This window comes from Pipra filicauda, unplaced genomic scaffold, assembly GCF_003945595.2.
Source record: "Pipra filicauda isolate LSUMZ 115617 unplaced genomic scaffold, ASM394559v2 scaffold45_size4122338_pilon, whole genome shotgun sequence".
Taxonomy (NCBI): Eukaryota; Metazoa; Chordata; class Aves; order Passeriformes; family Pipridae; genus Pipra; species Pipra filicauda.
Genome location: NW_024104598.1, coordinates 3959907 through 3973531, shown reverse-complemented (window position 1 = coordinate 3973531; position 13625 = coordinate 3959907). Strand labels below are relative to the sequence as shown.

The 13625-nt window shown below is 49.7% G+C and overlaps 1 protein-coding gene across 1 annotated transcript in view; it reads left to right on the top strand.

Moving 5' to 3' along the window:
* Positions 1-279: 279 nt before the first annotated feature.
* Positions 280-13625, top strand: part of PTDSS2 (phosphatidylserine synthase 2) — a 34402-nt gene continuing 21056 nt past the window's right edge. Inside the window, exons 1-2 of the mRNA XM_027717949.2 lie at positions 280-552; positions 9260-9361. Coding sequence (XP_027573750.1) covers positions 371-552; positions 9260-9361 — 284 coding nt within the window. The 5' untranslated portion in view covers positions 280-370. The remainder of the gene's footprint in view (positions 553-9259; positions 9362-13625) is intronic.

Here is a 13625-nt window from a genome sequence, read left to right as displayed (position 1 = left end):
CCTGAGGGACTCTGGGACCCCTGTGAGGGGCGGCTGAGGGGCACCGGGACCCCCCCATGAGGGGGCGCCTGAGGGGGGGGGGGGGACACGGGACGGGACACGACACCTGGCGCCGGTGGCGCCGCCTGGCGGGCGCGCCGGTGGCGCGACAGGCGGTTGCCACAGCAACGGGGGGACGCCCCGCCCGGCCCCGCCCTCCCCCGGCGGGGCGCCCCGCGCACGCGCCGACGCGGGGTCGCGCGCGTGCCGCGTCACTTTCAGCTCCCCCCCCCCCCCCATCCCTGCCCGTCCCTGCCCGGTCCCGCCGGACCCGCCGTGTGTCCCCCGGGTCCCCTCCCGCGGTCCCCTCGCCCCGCTCCCACCCGCCGCCATGAGGCGCGGCGACCGGCGGGTGCACGGCGGGGCCCTGGGCAAGGCCGCGCTGGAGGAACAGCCGGGGCCGCCGCCGCCGCATCCCAACGGCGGAGCCCCCGGGGCCGAGCGGGACGGCAGCGGCCACCGCCGCAGCACCGAGTCCGAGGTGTACGACGACGGCACCAACACGTTCTTCTGGTGAGAGGCGCCCCACGGGAGGGGTCCGCCGGGGGCTCCTCCGCGGGGATGGGGGGGGAACGAAGAATGGGATATGGGGGGTGGTCTTAGGGATGGGATATGGGGCAAGGATACTGAGGAATAGGACAGAGGGGGGCTGAGCAATGGGATATGGGGCAGGGACACTGAGGAATAGGATAGAGGGGGGCTGAGCAATGGGATATGGGAGAGGACACTGAGGAATAGGATAGAGGGGGGGCTGAGCAATGGGATATGGGGCAGGGACACTGAGGAATAGGACAGAGAGGGGGCTGAGCAATGGGATATGGGGCAGGGACACTGAGGAATAGGATAGAGGGGGGCTGAGCAATGGGATATGGGAGAGGACACTGAGGAATAGGACAGAGGGGGAGCTGAGCAGGGGGATATGGGGCAGGGACACTGAGGAACAGGATGGGGGGGGCTGAGCAAGGGGATATGGGGCAGGGACACTGAGGAATAGGATAGAGGGGGGCTGAGCAATGGGATATGGGGCAGGGACACTGAGGAATAGGATAGAGGGGGGGCTGAGCAATGGGATATGGGGCAGGGACACTGAGGAATAGGACAGAGAGGGGCTGAGCAATGGGATATGGGGCAGGGACACTGAGGAATAGGATAGAGGGGGAGCTGAGCAGGGGGATATGGGAGGGGGGACACTGCAGAGTAGGATAGAGGAAGGGCTGCAGAGTGAAATATGGGAGGGGGGACACTGAGGAATTGGATATAGGGGGGAACTGAGGAATGGGATAGAGGGGGAGGACTGAGGAATGGGATATGGGGAGTCTGAAGGATGGAGGACACTGAGGAATAGGATAGAGGGGGCTGGGCAATAGGATATGGAGGGGACACTGAGGAATAGGATAGAGAGGGTCTGGGGAGTGGGATATTGGCTGGTGGACACTGAGGAATAGGATAGAGGGGACTGAGCAATGGGATATGAGGGGGATGCAGGAATAGGATAGGGGAGGCTGGAGAGTTTGATATGGGGGGCTGAGGAATGGGTTATAGAGGGGGGGCACTGAGAAATGGGGTATCTATGGGAGCCTGAAGTATGGGATATGGGCAGGGGGTCTGGGAGGGGAAATTAAAGAAGTTACTGCCCGTTATCCGCTGTTCACGTTGCTCTGACTTAGCTGGTACTGGTGCTGGAATAGGCTAAGGGTGTTTTCCTGGCAATTTAATGGGGCTGGCTTTAGGTCATGTCACCTCCTTTCCCAGTCCTGGTCCCAGCCCCTCCAGGAGCAGGACCCTTAGAGCTTCCCCATATCCCACTCGGTGAGTGCTCTGGAGGTGTTTTCCAGCACCCTGGGAGCCCACTGTCTGCAGGCAAACATTTCTGCTTGATTCCAGCTACCAGCATTGTTTATGTGAACCCCACCTCCTTCTCCCCCCCCACTCAGTCTTGGAAGAGGTTTTTTCCATCCGTGTTCTTCCCAGTAATCCTGGCAGACAGCCGAAGTTGTTGTGCCCCAGTCCTGTTGTGTTTTCGTGTGTCTTGGCCCATAAAACGGGTGCAGAAACCCACAACTGACGGTGTTGGGCCAGCAGAGAAAAACAGCTTTTTGTCCTTGCGTTCAGTCCTTGCAGGAAGTGGTGTGTTTGCACCTGGAAAAGTGCTCCTAAATCCCGTCCTTGCTGGAGTCGTTCCACAAATCCCCTCTGCACGCACGCGTGCGGGTCCGTGGGTTTTCTGCTTGTGCTGAACACACGTCCTTTTTGGTGAAGGAAACCAAGCTGACACTGCAGAGGCTCCTTTGGAATACGAGCTGAGGGCGATGGGATTTGGCTGGAGCCTGTCATGGAGGAGCGGGAGGGGAGGGCACTTGGCTCTCACCCTGCCAATCTGGGCAGCAGCGGCGCCGAGGGTGTTGATCCCCATGAAGTAGGTGACATTCCTGCCAGTGCAAGCTGCAAAGGAGCACTGGGATGCTGCTGGATCCCAGCGGGATCTCTGCAGAACCCCGACAGGCGGGTGTAGCCGAGGCACATCGTGGTCTTGGGGACAAGAGGACCTTCCCTGGAGAGCACAGCACGTGCAGGCCGAGTGAATCGCTGGGTCCTGGCGCCATCCTATAAATGGAAAATGGGTAAAAGTGTCCTTTCCTTACTCTCTACTTCAGGTGGCTCTTGCCAGGTGTTTTGTGAGGCCTTAGAATGCTGATTTTTTTTTTTTGCTGTGGAATCTCACCTCGTTGCACCTGTCCGTGGTGGTGGCAGGGCTGTCTGTCATCCCAGGATAAATGCTGTAATGCAGTCAGTGTGTCCATGTGGGTTGTTCATTTGGAAATCTGGATGTGCCTTGTTCTCTCAGGAGCTTCCCTGTGTCGGGTGGTCCCTTCCAGGAGGGCAGCAGGGACAAGTGTGTTGAGTTGTTCCTTAACTTCCCTGTTTATCCGATTTTTCTTTTCCCTACCTAGTAACTTTTGCTGGCAGGCAGGAGTTTAAACACTTGGAAAAGTCCCAGGGCTTTTCCTGGTGTTCCTTTTGCCCTGTGCGTGACAGAGTATCCTTTGGCAATGACTCAGTTCTTAAAGTGTACGAGTATAAAGATTATCCAGAGAAATTATTTTCTTCCTGTGACCCTTGGGACTCTTCTCGTGATGTGGAGGTGGCTACAGGAAAGGGGAATTTGTGAGGATGCTCTGACTTTGGAAAAGTATGGAATGTACCTTCTCTTCAAAGTCCAGAAGTTAGGGATAAGGTTACCCCCGTGGCTTGCTCTGTTTGGAAGAATTAAAGGATTTGGGACCTGTAAACAGAGTCAGAAATCATTCCTGGAGCAGTTCAGTTTGCAGAGGTGATTTTCCTACTGTAAATGTGATCACTGGGAAAGGTGGAGCTTCCTAGCTGGCTTCCTGCTCTTCAGATCTGTTTGAAACTTTGGAAAACCAGTTGTGTGCTAATATCTCTGTTCTTATTCCACATAAACGACTCGGGGCTGGAAAATACTCTGCTGGGGGAACTTGCTCAGTCAGTGTGGCCTGGCAGCTCCTTTTGATGCTAGTAAATGCCAAGGGAAGGAGTCATTTAGATGAAGGGATCAAGTAGTTGGACACTGTGTATGATTTTTCTCCTAAAATTTCCGTGTTATCTTGACTTCTGTATACATTTCATAGCTTGCCTTCAGCAAAAGCAGATCTTCCAGGAAAACATCCACCCAGTTGTGATTTGAGGATGCTGGGAGGTGCCAGATGTGCCTTTGCCACCACGCTGTGACTCTGTGGGTTAATTGCTTTTCCTGAGCCTTACTTTAATTTGGATTTGATTGGTTTAAGGTCACCTCTTGATTATGAATGAGTTTTTTTGTCTCTCACGTTGATAATTCCATATTGCCGTCACACGGGTGCGATATTCCTAGGGTTGTGTGGTGTGGCAGCAGAGATCTGTGGAGCTCAGGAAGTTAAAATAAATAGGAAAAGAAGGCAAAAAGAGGGAATGGCAGTGATTCTTTGGGCTAATACAGTGTTTGTGGGAATTATTTCAGCCTGTTTGGTGCACAGAGCATGGAATTTGCAGCCTCTGCCGGCGTGTTCCTCTCGGTTTATTCGGTGTTGTGAGAGTCCTCCCAGATGGCCTTGGAAACGAGGATGTGTGTGGGCAAACCAGCTGGTTTTGGAAAGATGGGATTGGCGTTCAAACCCACACATTCCTTACGGAGATTGTTCTTATCTGTGAAAACACCTCTCAGGATTTGCTAAGGGCAGGTCTGGAGGAAGAGGTGGGGATTTATCCGGAAGAGAGATTAGGGAGGCAGAAGATCCTCAGGCAGGCAGGGACTGCCTTCTCCTGGAGGCTGGCTGTGGCACTTCCAAGACAGCATTCCTTGAGCTTGCTGGGAACTGAACATTGTGTGGATTTTTCCATGCTTTAAGGGGGGCAGTTTTGGGATTCCGTGTGTGCCGAGCCGCCTGCTCGGGATTCACCACGCTGGAGCACGTTGCTTGTCTGGAGCAGGGGAACGTTGCTCCAGAGCCCTGGGTCACCCAGCCGTGCTTTTCCAGCCTGTGGGAATAGGCTGGCAGGGCCAGGGAGCTGGGACATCCAGGCCTTGTGCAATCCCACTAAGCCATGTTCGCCGGCTGGTTGTGGATGAGGGGAGCTTTGTCCTGGGAATTGCATTATATGGGAATGGCACTGCCCTTTCCCGAAAGGATAGGATTGCGTGGTTCTGCCAAGTGAGCTGGAAGTGCAGATGGAATATCTTTGTGCAGAGAGCCTGTGAGAGTTTAATGCCCCACCTGGGCGTTAATTTTCTGTATTGTGCTTTTTTTTTTGTAAATGTGCTCCTGAAGTTTTAAGGGGAAAAAATGTGCTTAAAGTGTGTTACCCGTAATTCCCGGTCACCTGTCCCAGTGGAACTGCTCTAAACTAACACCTGGAACACAGATTTCTATAGGTTTAAATATGAAAATGCTCAGTAATTGAAATTGGAGCATTTGGGGAACTTCTGGGCTCTGTAGAACTGCGGAAACATCGGAGACCTTGGTCCTTCCTCCTGGTTAGAAGGAAAACGCCTGATTTGCCAGAGCTTTGCTGTTGTCCCGTGGTCCTGGTTCTCTGGAGGTCCCTGTCCCTGGGTTTGTTTGAGGAGAGGCACTGGCTCACGGCAAGGAAAATGCCCGGTGCTATTTTGGAGTGTCCCGAGTCCGTAGGGAAATTTAATCAGCGTCGTGTGACTTCGTGGATGTGCCCAAGACGTGCGGCTGCTCTAAGAATAGGGACTGTTTTATTAACTCTGAGAGTTTAAACAGGCTTTAAAACGCAGCCTGCAGCTTAAAAACCAACAGGGATGTTTGTATGGTTGGATTTCTGTTGAAGGTTTCCAGACGCTCTCTCTATCCCGACAGTTTCAATTGTGATCTTAATTTTGCGTGTCAAAATATGGGTTGGTTTAAAATTGGTGTGTCTGCCTGTGTCTTATTCTTCACACAAACCCTCTGCTGCTGTTGGAGGGATGGGTTTGTTCTGCTGTTTGCCATATTTTCTTAGAATTCCCAGCTGATTGTGTTGGCTCGTGGAGGGTACAGAGAGCTCTGACATCCATTTACAAAAAAAAACCTCTCTCAGATATGCTTTTATGACCGTCATTTATTTGGAATGAAGAAATAAATAATGAAAAAGTTGCTGATGGGACTAATTGAGTTTGCTGACAGATTCTTTCTCCAGCAGCAGCAATTAAGGAAACTTTTTAAACCCAAGGGGCAAACTAGACTGGCTCTCCTTCGGAATTTCGTTCCACTTAAGAGAACCGACCAAAATATTAATAAATAAATTCTTTGCATTGTGTTCCAGTGATTGTTGTTGTGTTTAATGGAGTTGTTGCATCATTTGTGACAAACAAGCAGTGGATAACAAGGGTGCGGCCCCTGCTCAAGCTGATTTTACTTTGTGGGAGATTGAACGAGGCCAACGGGGTGTTACTCCCCCCTTTCCATCCAGGGATCTGCCCCAATCTCCCCCCAAAAAAGAGGTGTTTAAACCATTTTCTTAGGTCGTTTGTGTCACGGGCTTCATTTGGAAAACAAAGGCGCTGATAGTCATTTCCTTGCAGTTTCTCGGTGTGACAGGAGAATGACTTTAGCATGAAAAAGAGAAGTTGGGATCAAACTTAATCCCATTAACCGGGGAAAGAAAACCTACTTTTTTTTTTGTGAGCAGCGGTGTGGGAGAGGTGTTTTGGCTGCTGCTGAAGTTGCTCTTGCTGGGTGTTTGAATGAGCAGGGCAAGTGGATTTCGTAAAAACAGACCTTATTTGTTTCACTTCAATGTCCCAGTTTTTTGAGTGGGAAAGAGACACATACGCAGCACCGAAAGGCAGAAAACCAAGCTACTTAATTTTCCAGCTTTTTAGAACTTCGGTGTTTGTTGTAAATCCTCTCCCTGGCCTTACATATTTTTGTGTGCAGAGTTTTGGACGTGAAACCTCCTAGAACTGGCTGCAGTTTGTGCCCCCTTTGCCTCGTGCGTGTTGCCCGAACTCCTGTGTAATCCCGAGGGGAAGATTCCCGGTCTGGCCAGCTCAGCTCTTTTCAGCCTCCTGGGCTCCAGGCCAGGAGAACATAAGCCTTTCCACGTAATTCCTGCCGTGCTTACCTCGCTGGGATGTTCTCAGCTTGTCTTCCTCTGGTGTGTTATTTTACAGCGTGTGCGGAGATGAAAACAATCCCTTTGTGCCGTGAAATCCATCCTGGCTTCGCCGGGACGAGCACTTCCACGTGCTGCTCCTTTTTGTTTTATTTTTTTTTACCTCCCAGGCTGTGGGAAGACATGGTGTGCCTCTGTATTTCCGTGCTTTTCCCCCCCTGAGGTAGGTTTATGTGGGGCTCTCATCGCTGTGTCGCTGCTCACAGCCCTCTATCAGAGCTGCCAACTTGCTCTTCCCAGGAGACAAACCCGTCTCCAAAAGTCTTTCATCCCGGATTTCGTGTGCTGAAAGCACCTTTCCATGACTGAAAACCACCTTGAAAACCTGCTGCAAGGGGATCTGGCTGCAGCTGGAGTTCAGCCTCTTGTTTCTCCCTAAACAGGGCAGCTGGTTGGGTTTCAGATTGATGGCTGTGGCACCAAAAATAGCTGGAAAACGGGATGTATGAGGCTCTCCAGCACCAACCCTTCCCCATGCCACAGGCAAGGAATGGAACTAGATCATCCTTGTGCTGGTAGAGGAGTTTCTCAAGGTGTTTATCCATGTGAGGACGTGTAATAACTGATTTTTTTTTTTTTTTGACAATTTGTGCGACACTCAGCACATTGGAAAAAGAACTGATTTTGTGTAGGTGTTCAGGTGGTGAAATGGTAAGGTGTGAGGCAGCATTTCCAGATTTATTTTTGTAGCCTCTTAGACACGGGTTTCAAAAATAAGCAGTAAAACAAGGCATATAAAATATAAAAATGGCCTTGAGTTAACGTAACCTCTTTGCTGATCAAAATACAAGCGTATTATGTCAATTATACACATACATAAAAGCAGAGTGTGGTGTGATTGGAGCGTGAGTTCAGTCCTGGCTGTCCTGCCTCCTGGGAGAGGAGGGTGTTCAGTTTTCCAGCTCCTGCAGGATCCAGGACAGGCATCACGTCACGGGAGTGTTCCATGGCTGAATCACCTGTCCCGGCACCCGGGAAGATGCAGCTGCCGAGCAGGAGCTCACACGGCTCCAAAACCTTTCCTGCCTGGCTTTTCACACGTTGAGTCCTTGCTAATTGTGAAAACACTTGTGGATCCTTGTCTTTTTTTTTTTGGTCCTGGAGCTGGTTATTCCGTGCCCTCGGGAAGGATAGTGTTCAATGCCAAGCTCTCCTTTAGCAGTGGAGGAAGAGGACTGTGTCTGCTTATGAGGTATTTTTCCAGGGGTGTGAGAGTGGCTGGGGTGTTTGGATTAGGGTGGAATTTTCATTCAGAATCAGCCTTTCTTTGACTTGCAGAGCAGTTTTGGGTGGGTTGCTGGGGGGTTGGTTGAAGGTAAGTCAGTGGATGGCTTGGAAATTCCCGGTGATCCCGGGTTTGTCTGCACAACCTGAATGTACCAACCTTGGTCTGTTGGCAGTGATGTGGAAAGGGAATGTGAGCTGCGGTTATAAAATATAAAGAAAATGGAAATAGAGCCAAATATGCCACATACAGGCACCTTCTTTCACACTTTTCCTCCTTTCTGAGCTTCTTCTGTGTACCTGGGTTGTTTTAATCCTTTGTGATAACAGATCTTGTGGTCCTTTAAGCCAGAACTCAAGCCTTTATCATGTTTACATGCCCAGGCTTCCCATGCTTCCCATCTATGACTGGAGATGTTTTCCACTGAAAACAATGAATGGCTTCTCATTAGGAAGGGAATGTTTAACTTTATATAGAAGAAGATTTGGATGTTTTAAGAATGCTCACTGTGTGGTGATCGGTGGGTGGAGGGGGTGTGTGTCATCCTGGAATGCTTTGGGTGGGAAGGGACCTTAAAGTTCATCCAGTTCCAACCCCTACCAAGGGCAGGGACACCTTCCACTAGCCCAGGTTGCTCCAAACCCCATCCAACCTGGCCTTGGACTCTTCCAGGGATGGGGCAGCCACAGCTTCCCTGGGCAACCTGTGCCAGAAGAATTTCTTCTTGAGTGCTTTGCCAAAATCCATATAAACCTATGGATGGGGATGTTTTACTGGTGTGGAATAACCACCCAGCTTTGCTGACGAGGCTGTTCCCACACAAACCCCTTGTGCTCAGTGCACTGAAACTGCAGGAATCCCTGGAAATCAGGCATCTCGAGGCAGCTCTGGAATTCTTACAGCTGCAGCTGTTCTTCTTTAGAGATTTTTAAATAATTTTTTTTTTTTAAATGACTAGTTTTTGTTGTGTGATTCCCACGTTTGGAGTGAATTTGGTTAGTCTTAAGGGTCTGTTCACTCTGCTGCAGTTTTTATGAGTAGGCTGTGAAACAGAGCAGCACTGTCAGGTATGGACCTGCCAAACCAGAGGAGAGACCTGGAGGTGTTTAGATCCAGTGCTGTTGTTTTCAAAGTTGCTGCTGCAGTTCACATGCAGTGCCACTGTAAATTCAGCCCCCTGTGCTGTACAATACAGAAAACCTCAGTATTCCTGCCTGCTCTCTGTGCATTTGGCCTCCTGAGGCTGCACTGGCAGGGTGGGGGGAGATGTAAGTCTTTCTGCTTTTTGATGCCAATCTTCTCTCTTCTGGATTTTAGGAGAGCTCACACCTTAACAGTCCTGTTCATCCTCACGTGTGCGCTGGGCTACGTGACCTTGCTGGAGGAGACTCCCCAGGACACAGCCTACAACACCAAGAGGTAAATAACCGAGCAGGGGGGGTTCTCAGGCGTGTTTTTGGAACCTCTGCACTCCCCTCACTGAAGTGCCTGCACCCTTACAAAGTTACAAACCCAATCATAAGGCCATAAGGCTCCTCTGATGCTGACCATTGAGTGTAATTTCTAATCAGTTTAAGTGTCACTGTCAGGCCTGTGGCCGTGGTGTGGTGGGGTTTAAAAACCCCCTCTCTTAAAATAACCTTTCCTTAAAATAACCATCGTTTCTAAATGACTAAATTTCTCTGACTCGAGTGCCTTTTTTTAAAAATGATGCTCAAGATTTCAGCACAGATCACTGTTTGTTGTTGAAAATTGCCACGAGGACTCGTAGCCCAAAAGGGAAACAAGAATAAGATGAGTCTTATGTGTGTGGTCTGTTTCTACTGCAGTTTAAACTGATTCAGTGTGGTTGAATTTCTCCTCTTTTTCACTACAGTAGGGAAGAAATAGCATGTAGAAAAGTGGTGTTTTAAAAAGCTAGGTATGTTTTAAAAATATACTGCAAAGCATCCTTGCTGGAAATGTGAAAATCATTGTTTTCTTCCAGTCTGGTTTCTTAAATATAACAGTTTTTTTCCTCTTGCTGTTAAAGGGTTTCCTCCTATTTTTGTACATTTCTGAAGTGACTCAGGATATAGGGTTTGTTGTCCTGGAGATGCAGGAGTTGGGATATTTCCTGAGATAATCCTGGTTGTTCTGGCAGTTACACAAGAGCTGGGGCTGGTGGAACTCGCCCTGTGCCCACCCGAGTGCTGGGATTTTACACGTGGGGGTGAAATGGAACAAGCTGGAAGCTGTCCGGGGCTGGGAAAGGTTCTGGAAGGCTTCTGTGTGAACAAATGCCATTTTATTCCCCCTTCTAAATGAGGGAGTCCAGGTTGGAGGCGTGACATGCTCTGGAATGGCCGTTGGAAGCTGGGAAGGGGAAAAGCTGAAGGAGAAGTGATAACACATCCTCAGGGAGTAATACAGAGCTGAGGTGACTCAGTGGAATATCTTATTATTGAGCTTAGAGCCTTCACTGCCTTAATCAAAACAAACCCAGGGAAGATTAGCCAGCAGGTGAGCCTTTCTCTCGGGAAACACAGGTTGTTTTCTGCCTGTTCGGTGAGGGGAATGACGTGCCCGGTTGTTAAAATCAACCTACAGCATCATACCAGGGAAGGGGCAGCAAATGGGCTTTGGTCACTTCTGCTGCTCTGGCCTGTGGAATTCCGCCTGTCACCAAAAAAAAATCCTTGAAAAGCAGCATCCTGAGGATTGGACACGGTCTTCCAAATATTCCGTGTTTTATACGTCTGTGTTCCCGCTCGTGCTGCTCCCTTAGGCTGTTGTCAGCCATTCAAGCTCCAAGAGTAGTTAACTTGGCCAGATTATCCCTTTTTCCAAGCTGAAGATCAGTGCAGGCATAACCACGAGTCCTGTGGGCCTTTCCCAGGCTTTGCCTGCTGCCTTGGCCCTGATTCCTGGAAGGGGTGGACGTGGCTGTGCTGTTCCACATGCTCCTTATGCCGAGCCCATTTTCAGGGAACTCTGGTCTCAGCTGAATCATGGAATATCCAGAGCTGGAAGGGACTCACAAGGATCAAAGTCCATCTCCTGGCTCTGCACAGGACAGCCCCAATCCCAATCCCTCCATGAGCCTCTTTACTGAGCTCTCTGAGGTGCTACAAGTTTAGCACCATCCTACGTGAAGGATTCCAGCTCAATCCCTGTCCCTTCCCTTCTCCAGCATCTGTGAGCCTGCTGCTCTCAGAGTGTTCCTGGCTCTTCAAGTATAAATCTGAACAAGAAAAAGGTATATTTAAGTGTATATCTGAACAAAACCAGGCATTTCAGAGCGGGATAAGGTGGTCACAGCGTGCATAAGTATATCCACAGCCCCAATTTTCACAGAATTTTTATTTTTGCTTCCATAACTCAAAATCCCTTATCCCAGCCCGAGATCTTTGTCAGTCCTGATGCTGAGCTGTATTTTGATTTCAAATCCTGACCAGCACGAGGCTGTCCCTGTGTGCTGGTACTTCATGGGAACACTTGCTGCCTAATGACCAGGAGTGGTTTTGGCACCACTGAGCAGAGTCTGAAGCTGTCATGGGGTTTTATTTCCACCTCCTGCACACTGACAGTGGAGCAGTGTTTGGGGGTAGGTGCAGGTCCTAAGTACACACTTCCAAGCACTCCAGCCTCCTTTGTTTCCATGCTCTGGCTGAGGTGCAGAAGGTGCTCAGAGCAGTAAATTGAGGTGAAGTTCCCAAATTTTGCTGGCACTAAACTCCAGTTTCCCAGACTGGAGTCATGTGAGGCTCCCACCTTCTCCCTGTAAAATCAGGATTATCTTACCCTATAAAAGTGCTCCATCCAGTCACTGACAGGAGCAGGATGAGTGGTGGAGTCATGGAATAAGTCACAGGAGAAGTGATGGACAAAACCCACGTGAGGGCAGAGACCTCTGAGCTCATGGGGTGTGGTGTCTGTAGCTGAGATTTGTGTTTGCATCTGTCTGACGTCCCAGGGACATTTTCCTTCCTGCAGCAGGCCAGGGCAATTAAACAATTAGAGGTGGATTATTTCTTTTAATGGTAAGGTTTATGGAAATCTTTTATGTGTAGATCTAATCAGGAGTTCATTAGGATCCCACACGTGATCCTGTTATATATGTGATTAAACTGCTTCTGTTGTAAGGACAGTGGAACATTTCCTTTGTTAGGCAGAGAGGTGTTGTGCTGCAGACCTGTCTGATCCATGGGATTTTTATTCCCCCACAGTTCCTTGGAATAGCCCATCCCGACTGACAACTGCCCCCTTGTCCTCTGTTCAAGCACTTGGGAGGGACAGGACTGAGCTCCATCTCAGAGAGGAGCCAAATGAACATTCAGCACCTCTTTTGCACACCATGACTGTGGAAGAAATCCACAGCTCCCAAATATTTTGAATGCTGAGCAAGGCATCCTGGGGAAAAAAAATGGATTTTTTTTTTTTTTTCCCCCATATAAAACACATTCAGGTTTAAAAACACCTTTTCCCATATAAAACACATTCAGGTTTCAAAGCACCTGTGTGCTCCAGGGTTGTAAGTTGAATTTCAAGCCACGAAATGCCTCTATGTAGTTTTTGGCAATCCCTGCTTTCCGTGGGGACGCATCCAGGGATCTGTGGGTTTGCTCGTGGGTGATCTCCAGCTGCTGGGGCTGAACTCCCACAGAGGAATTGAGGCACCAAAGAGACCAGACCTCCATGTGCCCCTTTTCCAGGGCTTGTGGGTCGTACCAGCTGTTGCCAGCGTGGCTCCAGCCCAGGAGGGGACAAGGGAGTGGGAGCCAGGACAAAGGACCTTACACAGCTCCTCACAGACAGGCTTCATTGTCCCGTGTCTCTGAGTCGACTCTTAGCACAAACAAGAGCTTGTTTGTACCAGTGAAGCTGCTGCCAGGTTCTCCCTTCATTGTTTGGTCGAGTGCTGAAATGATTTTTGCAGGCACAGGTTTACTGCTTCGTGCCTTCCTGATCTGCTGCTCAGGAAAAACCACTGCCTGTTGTCCATCCAGGCGAGGAGAGGAAACCCCCTCTCAGGTCCTGGAGCCTTCCTGCCTCTAGGCCAGGCTGCTGGTCAGGCCTTGGAAGCTTCCTGAGGAGACAGATTAATGATGTTAAGGGGGAAAATTTAGTTACCACTGCAAAAATAAACCCCAAAATATAATGAAGACGATGTGGCTATTATGCGAATTTGGGATTTGCTTCCGGATTTGCCGTGGTGAACTTGAAGTAAATTAATATATCTGAATCCCCAGCGTGTTTTATGGGCTGGGGATGGGTTTTAGAAGGAGCACAGCTAAGTTCCTGTGGTGGTTTGGATTCGGGATCTGAATTGGAGCTTTGGGAAAACGACCCATGGGCTGAGGGGTCCAGACTGAGCAGAGGTGGGGTTGTCACACCTCACACAGTGCAGGCTGTTCCACGACAAATACAACTATGACTCAAAATGCAGAATATTCTCATTATTTGAGGTCAGCTGAAAGGGTTTTGCCATCCAGACCTCTGGAAATCCCCATGGAACTGTCTATTCACAGGTCCATTCAGCAGCTAATTCTGGTGAGCTTCCCAGTGTTTAAAGCAAGCAAAGTAACTGAGTTACATCTGTTAACTAAACCCCATATTTATTTTCAGGAAGCACAAACATTTGCGCTCGGAGGTGAATGTTGCAAAATGAGTGTTGTAAATCCTTCAGTTTTCTGTTTTGAAT